At 42.2% G+C, this 23,036-nt stretch overlaps 1 protein-coding gene across 2 annotated transcripts; it reads right to left on the reverse strand.

Moving 5' to 3' along the window:
• Positions 1–1,286: 1,286 nt before the first annotated feature.
• LOC100383969 (uncharacterized) lies at positions 1,287–19,405 on the reverse strand. 2 transcript variants are annotated; one of them, XM_008647521.4, is made up of 22 exons: positions 19,057–19,405; positions 18,362–18,412; positions 18,125–18,216; positions 16,656–16,733; positions 16,451–16,586; positions 14,380–14,481; positions 14,182–14,299; positions 14,065–14,117; positions 13,919–13,984; positions 13,029–13,073; positions 12,822–12,877; positions 9,173–9,357; positions 9,007–9,057; positions 8,829–8,936; positions 7,260–7,491; positions 5,167–5,469; positions 3,479–3,576; positions 3,130–3,261; positions 2,838–3,056; positions 2,522–2,728; positions 2,189–2,447; positions 1,287–2,086 (listed from the first exon to the last, which is right to left on the reverse strand). In XM_008647521.4, exons 6-22 carry the CDS (start codon positions 14,445–14,447, stop codon positions 1,437–1,439), a joined length of 2,850 nt encoding a protein of 949 aa, XP_008645743.1. In that variant the 5' UTR covers positions 14,448–14,481; positions 16,451–16,586; positions 16,656–16,733; positions 18,125–18,216; positions 18,362–18,412; positions 19,057–19,405; the 3' UTR covers positions 1,287–1,436. The 2 variants fall into 2 exon arrangements, with proteins under 2 accessions (XP_008645743.1, NP_001349164.1); NM_001362235.1 differs by having other exon boundaries at positions 1,301–2,086; positions 16,429–16,586; positions 19,057–19,292.
• Positions 19,406–23,036: the final 3,631 nt, after the last annotated feature.

Here is a 23,036-nt window from a genome sequence, read left to right on the forward strand (position 1 = left end):
CTAATTATATCTTCCAATAACATGATATGTATGTTTAGATAACCATAGCAAATCAACACTAAAAGAAAGTTTCTCCTCTAAATTATTTAGATTACATGGAACATCAAATTCAATATAGCCCAAACTATTTAAAAAGATAATAAGTTCAGCTCATCATGCACACTAGTTATAGAATTGAATGTTCTAAGTTCAGCACAATTACAGGATAGGAAGAAACAATATCAAGTTTGTGCTCAAGTTGTGGCATATAAGTAATAGAAGAATCATCACACAACTCTTTTTTATCACAAGAATTACTAGTACAATCATAATGCAATAAAGGAAACTCAAGTTTATTTGAAGGCATGACATCATTGGAAGAAACAAATCGTTCTCTCATAAGCATTTTCATATTAGCCCAAGTTTGTGGTTTATCAGATGGAGTTAATGACTCCCACCAAGATAAAGCAGAATGGGTCAAAACACTAGGGGCCTTTTTGTTCTTTTTCTGTTCACACATAAAATATTCTGAAAAAGACAATCTATCTTAGTTTCCCACTCGATATATTTTTTAGCATATATACCATCATAAGATGGAAAAAAACATGGATAGAATCACCTGCAGAAGTTGTAGGGTGTGGTAGGTGAGTCTCCATCGTGTCCATCTGTTCAACAAGTCCTAAAACTCTCTTAAACCTTTCAGTGTTCATGTTGAGTGCATCATAACTCTCATCATGTCACGGAGCTTCGGATGAAATGTTCTTGTCATTGTTAGTACAAAATAGAAACAAAGAAACAAGCAAAAGGTGTGAATAAGTACCTGTTCTGCTCGAGACAATGTTGGAGCTTTAGAAAGGCTCACTAATATATATATATATATATATATATATATATATATATATATATATTTGTGACACACAATTCAGTAATAGATAGCAATGCTGAATAAGTGTCCAAAGTACTCGTCCTAGTTGCTGGCCTAGAGAATGTATTAGAACAGTTGAAGGAAGACACAAAGGAGGTAAAGGATCTAGGCATAGCAAGAAAACAAGATGGAAATAAGATGATTCATAGAGGTGCACAGATCAATGATGTTCTGTCTGTTGCTGACCTAGTTGTTTTTGAGCTGCTACCGGCACGAGTTTCCATGAGTTGCGGACTTGCGGTGTCATTAGTCCGAGGAAGAAGAATGGGTTGCACCCAGTTTTTGTTGGTCTCGTAAGTTGAGGCGGCGGCGGGTCCAGACAGAAAGAGCGCATTTTTCTTCCGCATCATTGTCTCTGTTTCTTTTATTTATTCGGTGATCATGAAGAGAAAATATGGAACGCGGAAATGTGTTTTATTTATTTTGTTTACCACACCACACCACACCACACCACTGCGCCAAAGCTTCCCTGATACAATACATACAGTACAATACAATACACGAGAAGAGAAGACCACATCCAGGCATCCAGCTACTGCTCCTGGGGCGGAGGCACGGCGGTGGACTCACGGAAAGAGAGCATGCTGGGCGAGTCAACTCTGACGATGACTTCTTCGCCGGCGGAGTCTTCGCTCGAGTTGTATTCCTCCTGCAAGTTCATAGCCCTCCGCTGCCCCTGTGCTGCCCCTGCCGGAGCAGGAGCGGTGGCAGCAACCTCAGGTAGAGCTGCCACTCTCTTCATGTTGGAGCCCTCCGACTGCACGGAGAGCAGATGCCGCTCCTTGGATATGGATGGCATCCTGGGGTAGGAAGAGCTGTGCTTCTTCTGGTTTGTCATCGTCGTGGCCGCCTGCACGCGATGACGTGGCCTCTGCCGCCGGTGACCCTGCTGGCCGGAGGAGAGGCTCACCACGCTGCCCCCGTACATGCTCAGTTGCAGGGCCCTGGAAGACAAGCCGCCCGGCAGCATCTCAGCTGCTAAGCCTAGGCTGCCACGAGACCTCCGGAAGCTCTCGGGCCAGCTGAGCAAGCCGCTGTGCTCCTTGCTCATGCTCCGTGCTGGCTCACCTTGGGGCAGCGACGCACTTGTCTGAACATGAAGATGGGCGGCCTCTGCCTCGTCGAAGAAGATGATCCGCGCTCTGGCTTCCACCTGATACCTGCGTGCAGTATGGCAGTAGTCTATACCCCACAGACAGACAGAGCTCAGAGCCTTTCTTCGTCTCTTCATTTGTTTAGGCAAAAAAACATACGTATGTAGTAATTAATAAATAATAAAGAGACCTGAGGACTCGAGACCGAATAAGCTCAAGTCAGCATTCCATGGCAGAAGCAACGCTGGGGGCGTGATGAGAGTCAGGTTCTCGATCTTCAAGAACCCTTCCAGCAAAATGCCAATGCAATTCTGCTCCACTTCCAAGTCTTCTCCCTTGATGTATATGTTCATCGTCGACCTTTCAGCAACCAGAACCCTCATCTCATGCATTCCCATTTTCTCGAATCTATGAGGGACCAAAAGCCTGGCAAGCACCAGAGCACTTTCCTGCCAACATCCATCCATGATTTACTATACTACTACTAGTGTATGTGTAGTATGAGTAAGTATTTATTTATTACCTGCCACAGGAAAATCTCAATCGAAGGATCTGAATGGAGCAGCTCTTCTATCTTTTCAGTTTCGATGAAGAAACACTGTACCATCGAATCTGTGGTCATGTCACAGATATATGGCTTTCCAATCAGCACCTCATACAGACCCAGAGTGCTCCCATGCGATAAAATTGGATCCAAGGAATGCCTTCTGCTTAATCTCTGACTTGTCCACTGTTGTTGGAAATTTTTTTTAAAAAAAGTGGGGGAATAAAATGCTCATTAGAACGAACAATTCTTCCCCAACAGAATTTTGTCTAGTGTTGTTGAGGCGCGGACAGACCTTCACTACACCAATAGAAACAAGCCAGATACCGGTTGGCCTGGATCCTTCTCTATACAGCGTTGTGCCCTGCCCTCGCAGGGTTTCCTTCGTATTGCTTAGCAAAGTATCACGTACAGCAGCAGGCAGCGCGCCAACTAAAGGATGAGTGTTCAGAAGATCACTGACTCTTGGCATTTTCACTATTGGTGGATTCCTCTGCAACTTCTTCAAGTCTGTCTGCCAAGTGAATTAGCATGGCTTACTAGAGTTATATAAAGCATATTTACTGTAAGTTAAATATTCCAGCTACCTGCAGAGCATCATCTAAATGGACCATTTCCTTCTCTTCCAGCAGCCCAGTCTTCTGGAGGTTTTGAATATACTCACTCAAGTGTGTCAGCACAGAATATGTGACTTGTCGTGTCTTTAGCACTCGTAGCACCTGAAATTGTTGGGTGGGGGGAAAGGATTTCAGAACCAGGGCACTGCAATTCATAAGCAGGAGGATTCTTTAGTTTATTCATGCAATGATCCTTATCTTCGTTATTATGTTGATTTTCTACTTTCTTCAAGTTTTCCAGAGAGAAATGCTTGGTGAATATGCTACCAAGGCTTCATGTTGTTGAATGAAACGATAGAAGCACATTGTTACCACAAACCTGCGGGAATGTAACTCGAACATCTTCCAAGAATTTTCTAGCTTCCTCCCCCTCAGCGTTACTTTCATCAATAACAGTTCTTGCAACCTCACTATCACCTGAAGATAGAAGAAAACAAATAATAAATACTCAAAGTGGTGAAGTGCATTAGCATCATACCGGAAGATTGAGCTCGGGGTATCTCCAAAACAGCACTAAGAATGGAAGATGGACTCAATCCATAAAGAGAGCATGGATCCTTTAATGAAGCAGTCAAGCTTTCATAGTTCAATCTGATAAATAAACCCCAGGTTCGTCCTCATTGAAGTAACACCCAGCCACAATTTCACACTATAAAGTGGTTTTTGCAGTGACGTAAGGCTCTGTCATCCCACATGATCTAGTAGTTTGATAACCAAATGCTGTGACAGATTTCTGTGGTGAAGGTAAATTCTTCTTAAAAGTCTGCTTTCTAGTGCCATTTGTGATCTACATGGCAACAACAATGTACAACTATATAAAATGTTGGTCTGCTCTGCCCATCCAAGTCCCCACTAAGGCCAGATTGTTCCTTGAGATGACCTTAGACGTTGAGATTGGCAATGGCCATAGCACGCTGTTTTGGAACGATAAGGATTAATGGTTGGGCGGCAAAAAGATTGCTGATCTGGCTCCCCATCTGTTCCAAGCTGTCTCTACAAGAAGGGTTGGCAGGAGGACTGTCAGGGAGGCTGTAAGAAGAGAAGCTTTGGGTGCTAGACATCCAAGGAGCTCTCTCAGTAAATGTGGTTACAGAATTTCTTCACCTTTGGGACTTTACATCAGATTATACTTTGCAGCCTGACATGGAGGATAACTTTGTGTTCCAGTTAGCAGCTAATGGAAAGTACTCGGCAAAGGCAGCATATGAAGGGTTATTCCAGGGGTCAGTTTATTTTGAGCCCAGTGAGAGAATTTGGAAATCTTGGACACCTCCCAAATGCCACTACTTTATGTGACTAGTAGCTCTACAGATGTGTTGGACAGCGGATAGGCTAGAAATAAGAGTTCTTGATCATCCGGACAAATGCCTTTTTCACGATTAGGAAAAGGAATATATTGATCACCTCCTTATTTATCGTGTCTTTGCGAAAGAGTTTTGGTTCAGATTGTTTGGTACACTGGGCTGGCAGCACCATGCCCCACAACCGGGCACCGAAAGCTTTATGGAATGGTGGAGGCTGATTGACAATTCTGCAGAGGGGCTGATTAAGAAGGCTCTTAACTCTTAGATCATCTTAGGAGCCTTGAGTCTTTGGAAACATAGAAATAGCTGTGTTTTTTATGGTGTTTCTCCTAGCTTGGCTGCTGTGTTGCTTATGGTAGGAGAGGAGCACTGGTTATGGGGGGATGCTGGTGCAAAGGGGTTTCTTTCTCTAGAGGCCATACAACCGGCAACCAAAACTAGGCTTTCGGGATCGTGTTTAATTTGTTTACTGTATGTACCTCAAATTTTGGCCACCATAAGGTGGCATTTGTAATAGTCCGCTTGGACCTTCTCTTTTCTTCTTAACATAATGATGCGCAGCTCTCCTGCACGTTCGAGAAAAAAATGTCTACCATACATATAGATCTCATACATACACAATTAGTACTGATTCTCTTCTAGCACCACAAAGAAATAATAGGCAATTTGCAGGAAATAACACATCAAGTTCCCAATATATTACCAAGAAAATCATGTAGCTGCCGCCTTGCGATTCTGTGAGCACGAAGAAATGCAGCACAGATGTAACATCCAGACTCTAATCTTTCGACTGTGAAGTATGTGACAAGCTTTCGTGGTAACCTACTCCTCTGAAGGAACCTATAGTAATTTGGGAACTGCACATTGGACTTTAAACCTTTCCAATCACATAATGTTTGTCCAGAAACAAGGTCCATAGCTTCATCAACCGATCTCATCAGAATATTTGCTGTAACTTGAGTTATTCGTCCTTCTTCAAGCATTCCCCAGTACGCGGCTTGCACACCTGTTATAAAATTGTCCTTATAAATTGTCTCCTTTAGCTAACATTCATAACAACACTTTGCACATTAAGTTGCAAAGGTATAGAAGATAGAACCATGGAGAAAACCGTAAGCAAACAGTTTATGGATAAACACATTGCAATAAGGAGGTAAAACTGGAAAGACAAACGGACATCAGTCACAACCCCAGCATATCAAACTGCTAAAACACTTCTCAACAAAAGAAATCATTTGTTCCTTCGAAGAGGAGCGCCGCCTCTGGTGCTTTGCGGGTGCCAAGAGCCTTAGCCAGCTTGGTTCGGCACAAAGAGGGGGTCAATAGTTGGATTAGAGTGGTCAGGTCCTACCCCATTTTTATATTTTCAGGTTTTTTAAAAGTTCGTATTTGCAACCCTTTACTTGGTCTGGGGTTTGGGGTGAAGTGTTGTACCAGACCCACTCTCTTTTCTCTCTTAATACGAAGATATGCAGCTCTCCTGCGTATTCGAGAAAAAAAGAAATCATAACAAAAGTAATTGAGGACAATCACTAGCAAAGTAACCATTCATTTAGAAGACAGATAAATACCATCAAGCTACAAAGACCAAAGGGCCCAAATTGAGCTACAAAGATGGTCACATGGGTAGGGAAAGTTTGTCTGCTTACTTGGGACACAAAATGGTTTAGGCTAATTGTCAGCAAGAACCAGTGAATATAACAATTTTTTTACTTGTGGTTCTCCCAGATAACTATGGACAATCAATCTAGATGACTATTATCACATGTTACTCCCTTCGTCCTATGATAAGTGCACTTCTAGAGTTCAAAATTTGTCTCAAAATAAATGCATCTCTAGGTATGAGACCACTCAACTCTAGCTGTTCTCTTCTATTTTCTCCCCTCTCAAAGTGCAATGATTACTGTAAAGTATATTTGTTGTAACCATGGTCTATTTAGACCTTTTCCTCTTCTTAATATATTTTAAGGCGCAGTTCCCCTGCGCTTTCGAGAAAAAAAAACTGTAAAGTATATTTGCTAGTTTATATATTATGTACCGTAGCCTGCCATACGTGTTAGAGTATATTTGGTAGTTTAGATATTGTGCATCATAGATTGCCATATGTATCCGTAGGTTGCCTTATCTACCAAGTCTTGCATTCTATATAATCCATTTAAGGGCTCAATGAAATAAAACTATTCAATTACACCAATTCTATTCTCCTTATGGTACCACAAGTCTAGGTTTAGATCCTAACACTACCTGCTGTCAACTTCTGCAAGCCCCCCATCTCCATTGAGGGCAGCGCCACCATTTAGGTGTCCGATTATATCGACCCGACTGCATCTTCATCGTCGTTGTCATGCAGAAGATTGGGATCTCCTCATGCTCCCACATGAGTGGGTCTGAAGAAGGGATAAACCGAGGCAAGTATTGCCCGGCAAATGCGGAGATACTGCCTGGACCCCGTGACCTAATGACTTAGTGAGACAGTTCTCACCACTGCACCAGGTCTGCCCTTGTATAAAGTCTAAAAAGGATTTTAGAAAAAACCTTAATCACAAAAGAGAAAAAAATCTATGCCAATTGAATATGGTAATATATTATTTAATACTTTATGCAATATTTGTATCAAATCCGTATAAAAATACGCGTATCAGATTTGTGTATTAAAAACTGTTAAACTGTGTGGCCAGAGCCACTTCCAGGTTCAGGTACATGTGTGGCTGTTTAATAAAATATGCGTTCAGGTGTGTTCACGAAGAAAATATTTGTATCAAATTCCATCAGATAACTTGATAAGTGATAACGTACCATTCAAAAGCCGCACTCGGATATCTGTTAAGTTCATGATATGCATGCAGTCATCTTCGTCACCAACATCATGGGGATGCTCTGGCTCATAGTCTAGGTCATTCAAACATGTGATATATTTCTTTACAGTAACCCAGTCAGCAGGTCCAAGTTCCTCGTCATCCCTTAGTTCACCAAAAGCCTCTAATGCTTTCTTTAGCATTTCGTACCTTGTATATTTCAATATACGAAGCTGCAAAAAACCATATAAGAGTGCTTATGGAAGTAATAAATCAGCAGAGTACACAAACCTAAACAAATAGAAGATGGTGAATAAGAGGTATGGTTAATGATAGTGATAAAGGCTTCCTGAACACAACTTGTGAAATTATTAATCCATTTTTCACAACAAGGTCTGATGCTAATCTTGTTCAGATATAAATTACAGTTTACAGATTGAAAAATGTTTTGGTGGTGTTCTTCAGAGCAACACGTCTGTTATAAATGTTTTCATCTAAAGAGGGCGGAAATCAATTGCTCTGGATTTCCAGCTACTTCTGGCAGATTACTTGAGATAATATTTGGGGATCAGTTGTCAAAAGAAGTGCATACTCAAACAGATGGTTCTCTCTGAATCACATGCAAGAACTGATAATATATCTTTTGTGATGAAAAATACATCTCTTTAATGTGACTTCAGACCAGCGTCAAATTAAGAAAAAAGTCCTTTTCTTGCGCTCATACATATTGTCCCCATGGGGCTATTATACAACACAAGTTGCATTCATCTGGTAGTAGGGCATAAATTAGGTTTAGGGCTTCTTTTCATCTGCTGCTGTCACGTGCAAAGGATCATTTACAATCAATTCAAAAGTAATTTTGCACTTGGCATGCTAGCATACATACTGTTTTGACCCGGAAAAAGTAAGGGAAAACCCCTACTGTGGTATATATTAATAGATATATAAAAAAGGAGATACACCGTACTGAAAAAACAAAAGCTGCTGGCAAAAACTGATTTCAGAGAGTCTGCAGTCAGTTAGCAATCAAAGGTCTATGACAAGCCTTGATCCTAAGAAGATGCAAACTGACAGAATGTTTGAAAGCTTCCAAAGCTCGGATTCTGGTTTCTGAAGATGATTGGAGTTGTAATCAATTGAATGCCATAGAATTCTTGAATGTCAATCTTATTCCACACACTTACTGAAATAGTGAAAGCTCCGTTTTGCACCTTCCCTTTAAAAGCTTTGAAGAGAAGAATGATTTTTAAATTAATGATGTTGCCCTATTGTTGTTCTTTTCAGAATTTCGATAGGTACTCAAAACATATTGATAAAGTAAATGTCTGCGACATAGCACAGGTATCAAAATTTTGTGAGATGGGTATATTGATGACCATTAACCTTGAGATCTTGGAGGCACAAGGCTAAGTGGCAGGTAGGCAGCATATAAAACATTGCCTTCACTTGACCAGTAATAAGTTGAAGGGAGAGGACAGACGGGTACAAAAGAATATATGGAGGTTCATAAAAACAAGCAACACCTTAAATGCTGAGCTGGAATTGATAAATGACAAGTTATGAAACTAACCTTTGTGGGCAACAATTTGTCCATGCCGAGTATATGTAGCAAAAATTGTGTGGTTGAGCCATTAAAAATCAATGTCAGAAACACAATGCCACCAGTGAAGAACACAAACTGCATAAGATGTAACATTAGCAAAGTCCATATTGAACATTTGACACTTCCACGCACAAAAAGGGCATACCATTGTTCCAACTTCTGGTTTAAGGTAAGGTTGAACTGAATCGCTGGTACGCTAGTAAAATTATCCCAACAAATGCATTAGAAAACTCTTCAGTAGACTAATGTACTTACATGAAAATGAAGCACGGAGAAAAATATTTACCTTAACACAAATGAAACTAACTTACCTTAACAGATAATGATAGTGACAGAGCAACAGCCCCTCGCAGCCCTGACCAAACAAGAATCATGGCCTCTTTCAAGTCCAACCCATACCCAAAGTGACGCAACATCGGGTACAAAACACCAACAACTATAACTCGAGATATTTGTACAAAGACATAGAGCAGAAGAAGGAAGCCCCATGAACTGCCTACAAGAGCAAGATATAAAATCAATGTACACACAACAAGACTTAATATGATTAAGCTCAGAAAAGAAAGCTCATACCAAAACTTAATGTTATCAGATTTTAAATCTGAAATCATACAGAAAACATGATTTTGTTGCACAATGATATCTAACCCAAGAAACGTTCAAGCATATATTTTTAGTAATCAAATGCCAAGTGTTTGAAGTATAGGCTAACTGAAGTAGAATCAGAAATATAACCCTACACCTGCAGCACTAAAATTCAGAATCAGGACAGAGGGATCTGATACAGTGTTAGTCCAACAACTATCTTTTTTATATATATCTTATTAACATGTTGCCAGTCTTTTATGCATTCCACTATGATGAACATGGGACACCTCATGTCAAAATTAAAATATTTTCTTTAAACCACCAAGGTTTTTTCACAGATCTTGAAGTATTGGAGAAGAATAATAATACATATTACCAGAATATGTGTACGTACATATAGTAGCCATATAGTGCGTTGTATACAAGGCCAAGGCCCAATACGAAACAATACACTCTAACACCCCCGCAGTCAAAACTCTAGTGACGACAAATGTTGAGACTGAAGTGAAACTCCGAGGACACCGACGTAGGGAGACCCTTAGTGAAGATGTCAACGGACTAAGAAGTCGTCGGAACATGAAGGACACGAACATCACCAATGGCAACACGCTCATGGACGAATCCACTTCACAGTGGTGAGGTGTGGCTCCCAGGGATCATGCATATGTAGGTACACCAACTGAACAACATAGGAGGTGTCCTACCTGGTGAAGATGAGGTACTGAAGAGCGCTAGCGAGGCTCTGATACATAGTGGGATCAATGTAGAGCAAGGCTCGCAATCTACCATGCCAGCCTACTCAAGGAGATCCATAGTGTACGCCTGCTGCTGAAGAGACATGCCGGGGGCAGTGCTCGACGACAATGTCCAAGAAGTAATGTAGTCCCAGATCCTTCATAGCAAACTCCCGCTGCAAGGCATAGATGGTTCGCTACAAGGGAGTAGTACAAGAGGTCGTGAGGACAAAGTTGTCGACATATAGAAGAGGTAGACAATGTCACCATTGCGGCAATAGATGAAGAGCGACGTGCCCGACTTATCCTCGACAAAGCCCAAGGAGACCAAGAAGGATGCAAAGCGATTATACCAAACCCAGGGTGCCTGCTTCAGACCATACAACTTGTGAAGCTTGCAGACCATGTCCGAATGAGCAAGATCCACGAAATCGGCCAGCTCGCTGCAATACACCACTCAGTCAGATTACCATGGAGAAGGGCGTTCTTGATGTCCAGCTAGTGGACAGGCCAAGACCGCGAGACAAAACCATGCAGACAGTGGTCGATCTCATCATAGCCAACGCCCGAACACTGAGTGAACCCCCGAAGGACCCACTAAGCCTTGTATCGGTCAAAGGAGTCGTCAATGTGCCTCTTGTGAGTGAGCACCCACTTGCCAATCACAACGTTGCCACGGCTGGGGTACATAACCAAGTCCCAGGTGTGATTGGCGAGTAGGGCCTTGTACTTCTGCAAGAGTGTGGCGGACAGACAGTGGCATAGGAGAGATCACCAACAACGAGGCAGTTGTGGAGCAGACAAGACGATCAACAAGCCGAAGGACCTCAATGGCGTGGTGAGTCACCATCGCATGGATGTGACGAGGATCCTGACGGAGAGGAGGGTGGTAGACCGAAGGCTCGTCGCGAGAGACGATCAATGTACGATCCCGCGTACAACGGTGATAGACATGCACAAGGTCGTCAAAACACGACAGAGCTGTGCTCGGGGAGTCCACATGGTTAGTCGCGAAAAGGGAATCCAAATCGGGACAGAGGTGGGGGTGGAGGCGAGAAGGGAAAGGAAGACTCGTCGAAGACGACATGGCATAAGATCAAAAGGCGGTGGGTAGAAAGATCGAGACACCGGTACCCCTTGTGATTGGGGGAATACCCAAGAAAGACATAACGAGTCGAACGGGGGACAAGCTTATGAGGAGTGGTGGCGGAAAGTTGGGGTAGCAAGCACAACCAATGACATGAAGATGCTCATAGGTAGGAATGGAGCCAAATAAGGCAAAGTGAGGGTGGGAGCAATGATCGTCTTAGTGGGAAGATGATTAAGCAAGTAGGTGGCGGTGTGGAGAGCCTCAGCCCAGGACCAAACAGGAATCGAAGCCTAGAAAAGCAGGGGCATATGACGTCGTTGGTAGTGCAAATCATGCACTCAGCATTGTCATTCTGGGGAGAAGTGTAGGGGCAGGATATCTGAAGTTGGAGACCATGAGAGAGGAAGAAGGCACAAGAAGAGAAGTTATCAAACTCTCTCCCATTGTCACATTGAACGACATAGAGGGTGCGACAGAATTGAGTACCCAGGTGAAGTGAGAAAGTGTGGGGAACATATCATACTTCAAACATAATGGGAAGTCCATGAGTAGTGAGAGCAATCATCAAGAATCACAAGATAATACTTATAGGCCAAAACATTCAAAACAAGAGAGGTCCACAAATCACAGTGAATGAAATCAAAATGGTGCACAACCTAAGAGGAGTTAGGAAAAGGGAGCCTAACATGACAACCTAGCTGATAGACATGGCATAGAGACTCATGGGGGCCTTGAGTACAAGAGATGACAGAACTACTAGATAACTTGGACATAGCATCATGACTCGGATGGCCGAGCCGGCGATGCCAAATAGTGGACGAAGCGGTAGTAGTCAAACCAAGCAAGGCGGACAAAGATGGCAAAGTAGTGGACGTAGGAAGGAGAAGGGTGTACAAGGGGCCAGAGCTGTCACACCGCGCAAGAAGACTTCAAGTGGAAAGATCCTTCACGGACAAACCGAAAGGGTCAAATTTCATAGAACAAGAATTGTCAGTAGTGAACTGACGAACAGACAAAAGAATATGATTTCTGAATAATATCAGGAGCAACAAGAATGTTGCGAAGACGAGAAGGACCGGAAAAAACCGAGCCGCCGATGGAGGTGACTGGAAGAACAGAACCATTGCCAACAATGATGGAAGAAGGATATGAAAAATGAGGAGGATGGGAAGAGGAGAGGATACCGGCATCTGGAGTGGTATGGATCAAGGCATCGGAGTCAACCACCCAGTCGGTGATGGCCGCAGGAGGGGTCAAGGTCATCGTGTTAAACGAGTTAGCAAGAGACTGTTGGTCCCACGCCCTAGCCCGCGACATCCAAGACGTGTGGGGCGACAATGGTTAGTGAGGGAGAAGCGATACCTGGGCCGAAGATAGTTGTGTATCATTATATTATTTAAGAGAAAAGGGGTTCAAAGGAACCCTTACGACACAAACCCACTCACTCTTAAGCTTAAAAAAGAAGATGCACCGGTGTTATATTGGAAAAACTCGACCTCGACCTAAAGGACAGAGAGAAGTGAATTTCAGGATGTACATGATGCATACCGTGCCTCTCAAAGTGGCCATTATTTTGTAGAACACCATCTGCAATAACAACCCCACTGAAGGGAATTCACATATGAGAAACTTTACAACTGTCATTATGAAGTATAAGATCAAAGCAACTAGTAGTCCAAACCAGTTGGACAAGTGGACATAAACAGCAAAACCAAAGAAATTTTTTTCCCATGTGTACAGAAGAGCTGTCAATACCTCAGTATAAAAATAAGTGTATTTGCAATGTAAGCAACCATTTCCCTGAGTACATGAATAAGAGCAAAGCAAACATGAAACTCAGATCAGATGAATACTCATATATCAGAAGAGTAAAGAACATGTACATAAACTACAGAAAAAAAGAAGTCAATAATTTGATGTGTTCGTAGTAATACCCAGATTAGGGTACCTTAATTCAGTGTCAACTGAAGATTTCATGGTACTTTTGGTAACCAACACTGGAAAATTATTCATCAACAAAATTAGGATAGGGATCACAGGGATAGAGTACCAGAACAATTCCATGCCAAAAAATGCTATTAATTAATGCTTGTGTATTTATGTTTTTAGGGTTTTATAAGTTTTCATAATGAATCTTTTTGTTGGCTACAGATCCCAAATTAACATGGCTAGTGATTAGCTATGGCAGACCCTCAAATTAGTTCCCATAGTGCAATAAGTAGTTTACCAGCAATTCCAACGCCACCACCCTGGCTGACTCAACCTCTCAACCTTGTTTAGTTTCCCCAGTCATGCAAACACATTGATAGCAGCATACAGAAAAATTGGCCTATGGGGGTAAGATAGTCCCCAGGTGCAAATAGGTCGAGAAAGCCCTTGAAATCCTGTCTCACCTTTACACAGTGGTACTGGCGTACTGCAGCCAATGTGAGAAACCATGACTGGGTCTGGACCTTAAACCTGTGCTTTGGCGTGTGACAGACGCGAGAATTTTTTAACCCTGGTCTGAAATTTGCTCCCACTGGAATGAGTACTACTCAGACCACCTAACCAACTAAGTGAGAGACCTTTTCGCCAGTGATAGTGGCATAGCACGACAGCATGACCTTTATTGGGAGGCTGACTTGTTTCTATAAGATACATACCAGAAATGGTGTAAGCTTTGCTGACTTTCACCCTTAAAAGCAGTTTTTGCAAAAGCTGCATAGAACCTGCCCAGGTAACATGGTCAATACAAGACAAATGATATTAAAACTTTAAAAGACATGCAAAACTATTTGTTGACACTAACATTCCCAGTGTCATGACAGTCAAAACACCAGAGACCTCCAGTGAGTCTTGTGCCTGATACAAACGAACATTAGCAAAAGCAAAGTCTCTCAAAAAATAGAGGGATGTAAGGACTTACAGTGAAGAAAGCTATATAACTGACAGCAAGAGTAAGTGCAATCTCTATGATTGTATCGTTAAAAATAAAGCCCAGCCACAGTATTGACATGATTCCAAATGCAAGGCCCAGAGCAACACTGGTCAAAGAAGGTACTGATTAGCGTTATACACACATCCATATAGTTCATTTTGAATGTAACAAAGAAATTCCACATACGCTCCAAGTGAAACTTCAGACAAGAACTTTATTATTGAGCCAGCATCAAAGGTTCTTCCAAGCACCATTCGATAGAATAGCTGATAGGCAACAATAGCGGTCCTGTAGAATTTGAGGTCATTTAGCATGATTTTTTAAAGGACCGGCAGGAGTTCTGCCCGGCAATATATTAATAGAGAACAAAAGTGAGCTTAAATGACAGGTCGGAGTTCTGCCTAATCATTTAGCATGAGTGGAGCTCTTACAAATTTTATAACTGTATAAGTGTATATAACTGAAGTTGAAAACTTCTCTACTGATTTGAGGAGTGCTACTCAGACCACCTAACCAACTAGTTTGGCAGTTTGCTGAACTAGCATAAAATTGTCTTGAATAAATCTTCCCTGAATAAAAGCACTTTGCTGCATTGAGACCATTTCCTGGGCAAGGATTCTCCTCAAACTTGATATTATTAAGGCCTTTGATTCTGTCTCTTGGTCTTTTCTACTGGAGGTCCTTCAGAAATTGGGTTTTGGACAGATTTGGAAGGACATTTTGAGTGGACTATTGGCAACCTCATCCACACAGATTCTTCTAAATGGAATTCCAGGAGGAAGGATACAAATTAGAAGGGGATTGAGACAGGTATTGCTAGCCTCAAAGAACTTGGTTGGGCTTTGAGGATGAGATGGTTGTGGCTGGCCAAAACCTCCTCTGAGAAACCTTGGAATTTTCTGCATATGCAGTTCCCTGACAAAGTAAGATCCTTCTTCTCCACAGCTATGATCACTGATACTGGTAATGGTTCCTCAACTTTATTCTGGCAAGATTGGTGGTTACATGGAAAGAAAATAGAAGACCTCGACCCAAGACTATTTGCAGCAGTCCCTAAGCGAATCAAGAGTTGCAAAACAGTCCAATAGGCTCTAACAGACAGAAAATGGTCGATGGATATTAGGGGCGCCTTGACAGTGGGGGTTCTTGCTGACTTCCTGGACCTCTGGGATGTTCTGGAGGCAGTTTCTTTACATCCAGACCAAGAAGATAAGCATATCTTCAGATTGGCGGCTAATGGAAAATATTCAGCCAAAGCAGCATATGAAGGTCTCTTTATTGGATCAACCAAATTTGAGCACTGTGAAAGAATATGGAAGTCTTGGTCTCCCACGAAATGCAAATTTTTCTTATGGCTGGCTGCTATAGGAAGATGTTGGACAGTGGATCAGCTGCAGAAAAGAGGGCTCAGTCACCCTGCTCAATGTCCACTATGTGATCAAGAACCTGAAACGATTGATCACCTTCTTGTGGGCTGTGTGTTTGCTAGAACCTTTTGGTATCATTGCTTGCACAGATCATACTTTAGGTTCTTGCTCCCCAGCTTGGAGAAGGCTGCACCATGCAGTGATGGCAAAGGAGTAGCGATCAGCAGCAGGGTATTGCTAAGAAAGGTTTTAATTCTTTGATTACCCTTGGGTTATGGGCTCTATGGAACCACAGGAATGAGTGTGTCTTTGACAAAAACCCTCCTAATTTAGGAGCAGCTCTTAGAAAATTTGAGGAAGAGAAGGATCTTTGGGAGCTTGCTGGAGCCAGGAATCTGGCCCTCTTAACGTGCCCTATTCCAGGGCTGTAGTTAGAAGTTCTGTCTTTTAGTTATGGACTGTTTTTTGCGTCTTCATTTTTGGCCACCGTGAGGTGCCTTCCCTCTGTAATGGTCCATTTTGGACCTTTTTTCTCTTCTTCTTAATATAATGATGCGCACTTCTCCTACGCGTTAACCAACTCAGCTAGGGGCCCTTTCACATCAAGGTCATTGCAGAGTTTACAAAATCTTGAATTTCAGATTTTAACTTACATAAAGAGAGTAATAAAATTTACATTCCCAATATGCTATTGAATATAAAAGCTTGACAACTTCTGTTATTAGCATGGTAATTTAAATACTTCCAAATTTAATTTTAGCATGAAGCATGGTTTATTTATTAATGTAGCGGTGACTAGAACAGAAAGTCCAACCTATAGGGCTCATCTAGATACCCTCTTCTATAGTTCAATATTATAGTAGCTTACCCATCATTCATTAAGGATTCACCTTCAATGATTGTGCTAAGCTTTTTACTTGCTCCGAGTTCTTTTAGCAGTGCAACCACAGCAACTGGATCAGTTGCACTAAGCAGTCCGCCAAGCAACAATGATGTTTTCCAGCTCCAGTTGTAAGGAAAAGTGAGCTGTGGTACACCAATTAGGAAGCATGGGAATATCAAAACCAATGTCTCATTGTTTCTCTAATTACATACCTTTACGGCAACGCCAAGTAAAACTGTTGATATTAGCACACCAGGTCCAGCAAGTAACACCATCTGTGCCATACATCTCTGCAAAATAAGCATCGTAGTCAGCACTCAACAAACATATGTGAACCAGTTGTGCTATGTCACTAAAGGAAATCACAGCAAAAAAGATCAATGGCTAGTACTATTAATTTTAATTACTTATTATAACTTATAAGGAGTGTCAGTAGGGACACCAAATATGATGTCCACACAGACATTTTTCGGCACAAACAGAGGAGAGGTTCCCCACATGTTTCTATTCAGAGACAAGGCACTTTAGATGATAACGTATTATGCTATAAAAACAAGATAATCAAAAGAGAGTGTAAGATTGTACATTTCAGATGAAGCTGGAGTATACAAAGGTACACAAGATCAGATTGAGAACCACACAACATGATAAAAAGTACAGACCCAGTGCCGGAGGCTCCCACATGAGTGAGGTCTTGGAAAGGAATAAGGAGATCTGTAAGACTAAATGGTTGCTTTCATAGAGATCTGCTGGTTTTTCAGGGAATATGAATCATAATTTCATTGGAAGAGTTTCCAGTGGGCTGTTGAGGTTGCCAAAATGGGGTTTAGATGGCTGGCTGGTAATGGCAAGCAAATTAGATGTTGGGAGGACAATTGGTTAGGGCCATGTAATTTGGTCCTTATGTTTTGGGAGCTTTATGTGATTCTTAGGGATCAATCGACAACAATTGCCGATATGTGGAATAGCACTAACCTTAAATGTACCTCTAGAGGATGTGTTGACCATAAGCTCACAAGGCAAAGGGATGAGCTGATTCAGATAGCCTCCACCCTTGTCCTAACAGATAATCAGGGTGGGATTATTTGGGCAATACGGGGGTGTGCTGTACTACTCGCAATCTCTATATAGGAGCATCAGTTTCCGGTGTGTGACTCCTGCATACTACACCCCTGCAGTTTGGAATCCTAGGACCCCTCTGAGGGTTCATGTCTTTTTGTGCGCTTATCGAAGAACAAGTTGTCTAGAGGTAAATTAGCCAAAGTGAGAATGGTAGCTGTCTCTTTTGTGGAGGTTTGGAGAACATTTTTCATCATTTTTTTGAATGTGCAGTGGCTAGGAGGCTTTGGGGTGAGTTAGCTGAATAGGAAGGTGCTACTCATTACAGATTTTTTGAATATTTAGCACCAAAGTAGTTGTCTAGTAGGAAGAATAGTGTCTAAACCCAGAAGTAATAACTGAGGACCAGCACACAAATGAAGTAATGAACAGCATAACAGAGAAGTGCAACAGGCAGGAGTAAGGGCCATCCAGTGTTGACAGTAACATTTTAAGAGAGAAACTGAAATGATTTAGACATAAAAGAAAACTTTTGAGTGTGAACAAGCATTATTGTTATCATATCTTAGTTTACTCCCACATTGAGCGTGCACAGAGGATAAACAAACATCACATGATGTACCTTTATTTGGTGTACTTCCATGGAGAAGGAGCTTTCAAAGAGGAGGGCAGGTAGAAAAACAGCCAGCAGAAGATCAGGGTTTATGTTAGCCCCTGCAAATTAATTGAAAGGGAAATAATTAACAGAATGATGAATGAAATCAAACCAGGTAGGGAATTGAATTAGGTACCTATACATACATGTGGAAGGAACTGAAGTAACAATCAATAAGAATGAATAGCAGTATAAGAAACTTACAGATACGAATTCCAGCTCCAAGCTTGCCTAGACCATGTTGTGTTCCGTACTCTGGAGGTCATCAGAGAAAGAAAATAGTACTGCTTAGCAGCAGAGCAAGTACAATAAAGAGAGAAAACTGAGGCGGGGGCCATTATTATATTACTACATCCGTGGCATCTACTTCAACCATTGTACCAAATGAAACTTTTATAAGTTTGACTGGATTTATAAAAGACATTACCAACATTTATGAGATAAAATTAGTATCATTAGATACGCCATAAAATATACTTTTATAGAATGTTTATTTACTCTCATAGATGTTGATATTATTCTCCATAAAGTTGGTCGAAGTTGCAAAAAAATTAACTTATGAGAACTCTAGAAGTTGATTACACAAAAGAAGGGCTACTACTAGTGTAGTATCCTGATCAACTGAGCTGACTGAAATAGAAATAGAAATAGTAGTAGCAGCAGCAGCCGCTAATAAGTCGCTCTGTCGTATAATGAATTAATTATCCATGGCAATTAAAGGGTGTTTACTGTAACAAGGATGAGAGCGACTGAACTGAGAGCTCCTGGTCCTGGCAGATGGTTGCGGATTAATTAATTACGAAAGCGGAAGAGGCACTGCTGGATTCAGTTTCGGAAATCCCATCCCATCTATAGATAGATGAATAATGAAGGAGGAAATGGAAAGCAACCTAACTTACCGAGGGATCCAAGCGCGACGCCGAGGACGAGAAGGGCGACGGTGTAGGGCACGCGGGTGCCGCGGAGGAGGTGCCGGGAGGCGATGCCCAGCACCAGCGACACCCCAACGAAGAGCACCGCGTTGTCAGGCTCAGCCTCGCCGCCCATCTCGCTGGTCCTTGTATGTGACGACCCCTTGGCCGGAGACCACCGCCGTGAGCCGGAAGAGCAAGCGACGAAGAACAGAGTATTTAGGTAGTTGAAACTGATTTGATTCCTTTCAGATTTTGTATGTGGCACAAGATGCATGATAAGTAACTAGGGTCTGTTTGGTTGGAATGTGGCCGTGAAAAAAATTGTTGTGGGCTGTGAGCTGTGGAAAAAGCTGCTGTAAGCTGTAAGCTGTTAAAAAACTAAAAAACTGTTTGGTGGAAACCACTAAAAGTCGTTAAAAATTTTTCGATATATGTTTTCACAGTTCCATCCGAAAAGTCACTAAAAGCAGGTTCAGGGATGCTTTCAGATTTGCACTATGAGAAAGTCGGCTTTTAGAAAAAGCTACTCCTGGATCTAGCCCTTTGATTGGCTTTTGACTTTTAGGGAGGCAAAAGTCAAAGTCAAATCAAACATACCCTTATAAGCACTCCATCAACACTGCTAACCTGTTATTTATGGCCCATTACGATACTAATATGGCTAGGGATGGCAATTCTACCCGCGGGCACGGATATCCGTGGGTTTCGTACCCGATGGGCATGGATACGGGTAAGAAATCTCGCCCACGGGTAAGAATACGGACAACACTTCTCACCCGCGGGTAATTGACGGATATAAAATTTCACCCGCGGGTATTACCCGTTACCCGCTTAATTTACTAGCCCATCAAAATATCGCCCATGTGTTCATTTTATCCTAAAACATTGTGTTGTAATAATTAATTATCTTAAGAGTTTGAGACTTATGTTTGTGGATGATCGATCATGTTTGTGGACTTTTAAGTTTGAACTATGTTCCTTGTCATTATATTATGTCTGTCAAGTTGTTGTGTTCTTGGTAAAATGAACATGACCACATACTCTATGGTATTTTCTAGCGGGTAACAGGTTGCCCGATATCCGCGGATATCCTGCGGGTACGGGCACGGGTCGAAAATTTTACCCGCAAGCTCTCGCGGGCACGGGTAAGCACTAGAGGCGCGGATATGTTAGCGGGCGGGTAAATGGCTTACCCGCACTTTACCCGACCCGCTGCCATCCCTAAATATGGCCTATATAGCCCAATAACTCCATTACAGATTCTATTACTGACTCCTTAACAAACGATGGGCCTGTTTGGTTCAACTTTTTTCTGACCAGCTTTTCTGAGAATCTGGCTGTGGGGAGAATCTGGCTGTGTAGAGAATCTGAATATCATTAGAATTACGTGTGGAAGAAGATAAAGGTGTCCATAGGACTCAGGATTTAGAAAGTGACGGATTACTACTATTGCAACGACTCAACCGATTATGTGTTTATGTTGATTTTGAATGGTTTTTACCCAAACGAATTTTATAGAAGCTAACTGAAAAACTGAGCGTTTGGCAGTCCGCAATAGCTTTTGGTGGCCAGAAGCTCAAAAAGCTGAAACAAACAGGGCTGATGTCTGACCTTATTAGCAATCTCCTAGCGCCATCACTTGCCATCAGAGACACTCTAGGCTGCACTTCAGTTATGACATCGCATCTCTTTCGCCGTCTTCGATGGAGTGCTGCTTGCACGACTAAGAGGAAAGGAGCAATGGCACTGAAAACTCGCTCCATCTCCATTAGCTCTCTAAAAAAATGCTCAAAGATGTTTGGTTTACAGGGATTAATTTAAATTAGTACTTCCAACTTATTTCATTTTAATCTTTAAACTAGGTAGGTGCCCGTGCGTTGCGACGGTAGTAAAAAAATTTATATGAAACATAGAAACGGAACGACAAACATCAGTATGATATACAAAATTTGTACCTTGGAACATTAGCAGGGCAGAGGAGCACGTCGGGGCTTCGACCACGGCGTCGTAACGACAAGGGAGAAGATCACGACGCGAGCGAACTTGACGCGGAGCAGCGTACGAAGGAGAAGCGACACTTGGCACAGCTTCAGACGTCAGGCGCACATGGCTCGACCACGCAACAGTTAGTGATGATGACGAACTTGGACGATGGCAACGGCTTTCCAGCGTCGCGAACAGAGGGTGCACATGAACAGCGAGCTCGGCGAGACTTTCGGCGCCACGAACGGAGGGCATACGTCGAGCTGGCAGCAAGTAACAGGCGATGCAAAAAGGAGAAGCGAGCAGGGGATATGGCTCGGTTGAGGTGGGGGAAGAAGACCGTGATCTTGCATTTTATACAGCAGAGAGAAGCGAGGGCGTCGAGAAAAGAGATCGCTGCTGCCATTAATGGCGTGCAAGAGAAGAAAAAGTCTGATGATCGTGGAAACAAATATTGGAAAGATAAAAGGAATTCAAGTACAAGGGAAGTAGATCTAAAGAGGGAGAGACTTTTTGCATCAAATTCAGCAGTATAAAAATAAGTAAAAGAAACTAAAATGCCTACTTGAAACTTGGAACAATTTAATGCAAAAACGATAGCTCATATTTTCCATCTGCTACATACACTCCTAGATTGACCTAAAGAGTCAACCTGTCAGAAATGCCTGGGGAAGGGCGCTGATGGCTCGGCCTGCGTCGCGTGTGGGGACGGGTGTGGAGGCGGGCGTAGATGGGAGGCGCGGCGTCGACTGCGGCGAGGATTCGGGGCGAGGATGGCTCCATCAGCGTTGAAGCCGGCCTGGGGAAGGGTGGCTCCGCTGCGCCGCGCGTGGGGACATGTGTGGAGGCGAGGGCTCGGGCGCAGTTGGTGGCGCCGCGCGATGGCGGCGGACTGGCGGGGGCGAGAGCATGGTGACGCCGGGTGGATGCCCTCGTTTCATACATATGGTGTAGTAGAGATAACGGACCAAGAGTCATGCAAATATGTTTGCACCTAATGACTATTTGCATAATAGTCATTGTCCAAATAATATTAAACATAAAGATTCAAAGTAAACTAATAGGCAACAGTGCCTACTTCATATTCTTACATGCAGGTCTACCAAAAAATCATTGGAACAGTTCCTAGTGGTTCCATAACATCCTAAAATAAAATAAGTTGGCTATCTGCCAGTAGCTCAGAACATATAATAAGTAAAAGGGGGCATCTGTTAGGGTGGGTATCAATGTTGGAACATACTGGACTTGCAAACTGCAAGGGTTAACAATCCCAATAGCAGACATTGAATATGATTTTTCTGATAAAAGCAGGCAGGTCAGCTATTGCAAAGAACATTCAAAGATGACAAACCATACTATAATTGAGTGCACTGCAGGTATAGGTTCTCTATTTTCATTACAACTGATCTAGAGAACAAAAAGGAATTGACAAAACCAATAGCACATATCAACAATACCAATTGCATCATTCTTACAAATAGAAAGATCATGAGGCCTACAGGAAACAACTATATATTTTCCACTTACTGATTTATATAACCCAACGGTAAGAAATATATCCAAATGAACAGGCCATATGCAAACATCCTACATTCCTACCATACATGGCATCATGCATAAATCATGCGGTAATGCATATAACATACAAATATTGCAGAACTCATTGACAAGAATCAGGTCAGTATAAACTCAGCACTTTTGTCATCAGCAGACAAAATAGCACAATAAAAAATGCACATCTAGAGCAGAGCGTTACTGATCTGCAGTCAAAAACTCAAACACAAGATTTTGCTATTATGAAGTTGTGTCAGGAACTGAAATAATAGTAATTTGAATTATTTTTTCTGTTTATTATCAACAAGATCAATACAATTGAATAATAGATAAGGTGGTAGCTGTTGCACATGATTATTAGCAAGTGAAGTACAAGGTAGTGAGCATCATGTGCCCACTGTTTATGAACAGCTAATTCCCAAATCAAA

Source organism: Zea mays, chromosome 1 (genome assembly GCF_902167145.1).
Source record: "Zea mays cultivar B73 chromosome 1, Zm-B73-REFERENCE-NAM-5.0, whole genome shotgun sequence".
Classification (NCBI taxonomy): Eukaryota; Viridiplantae; Streptophyta; class Magnoliopsida; order Poales; family Poaceae; genus Zea; species Zea mays.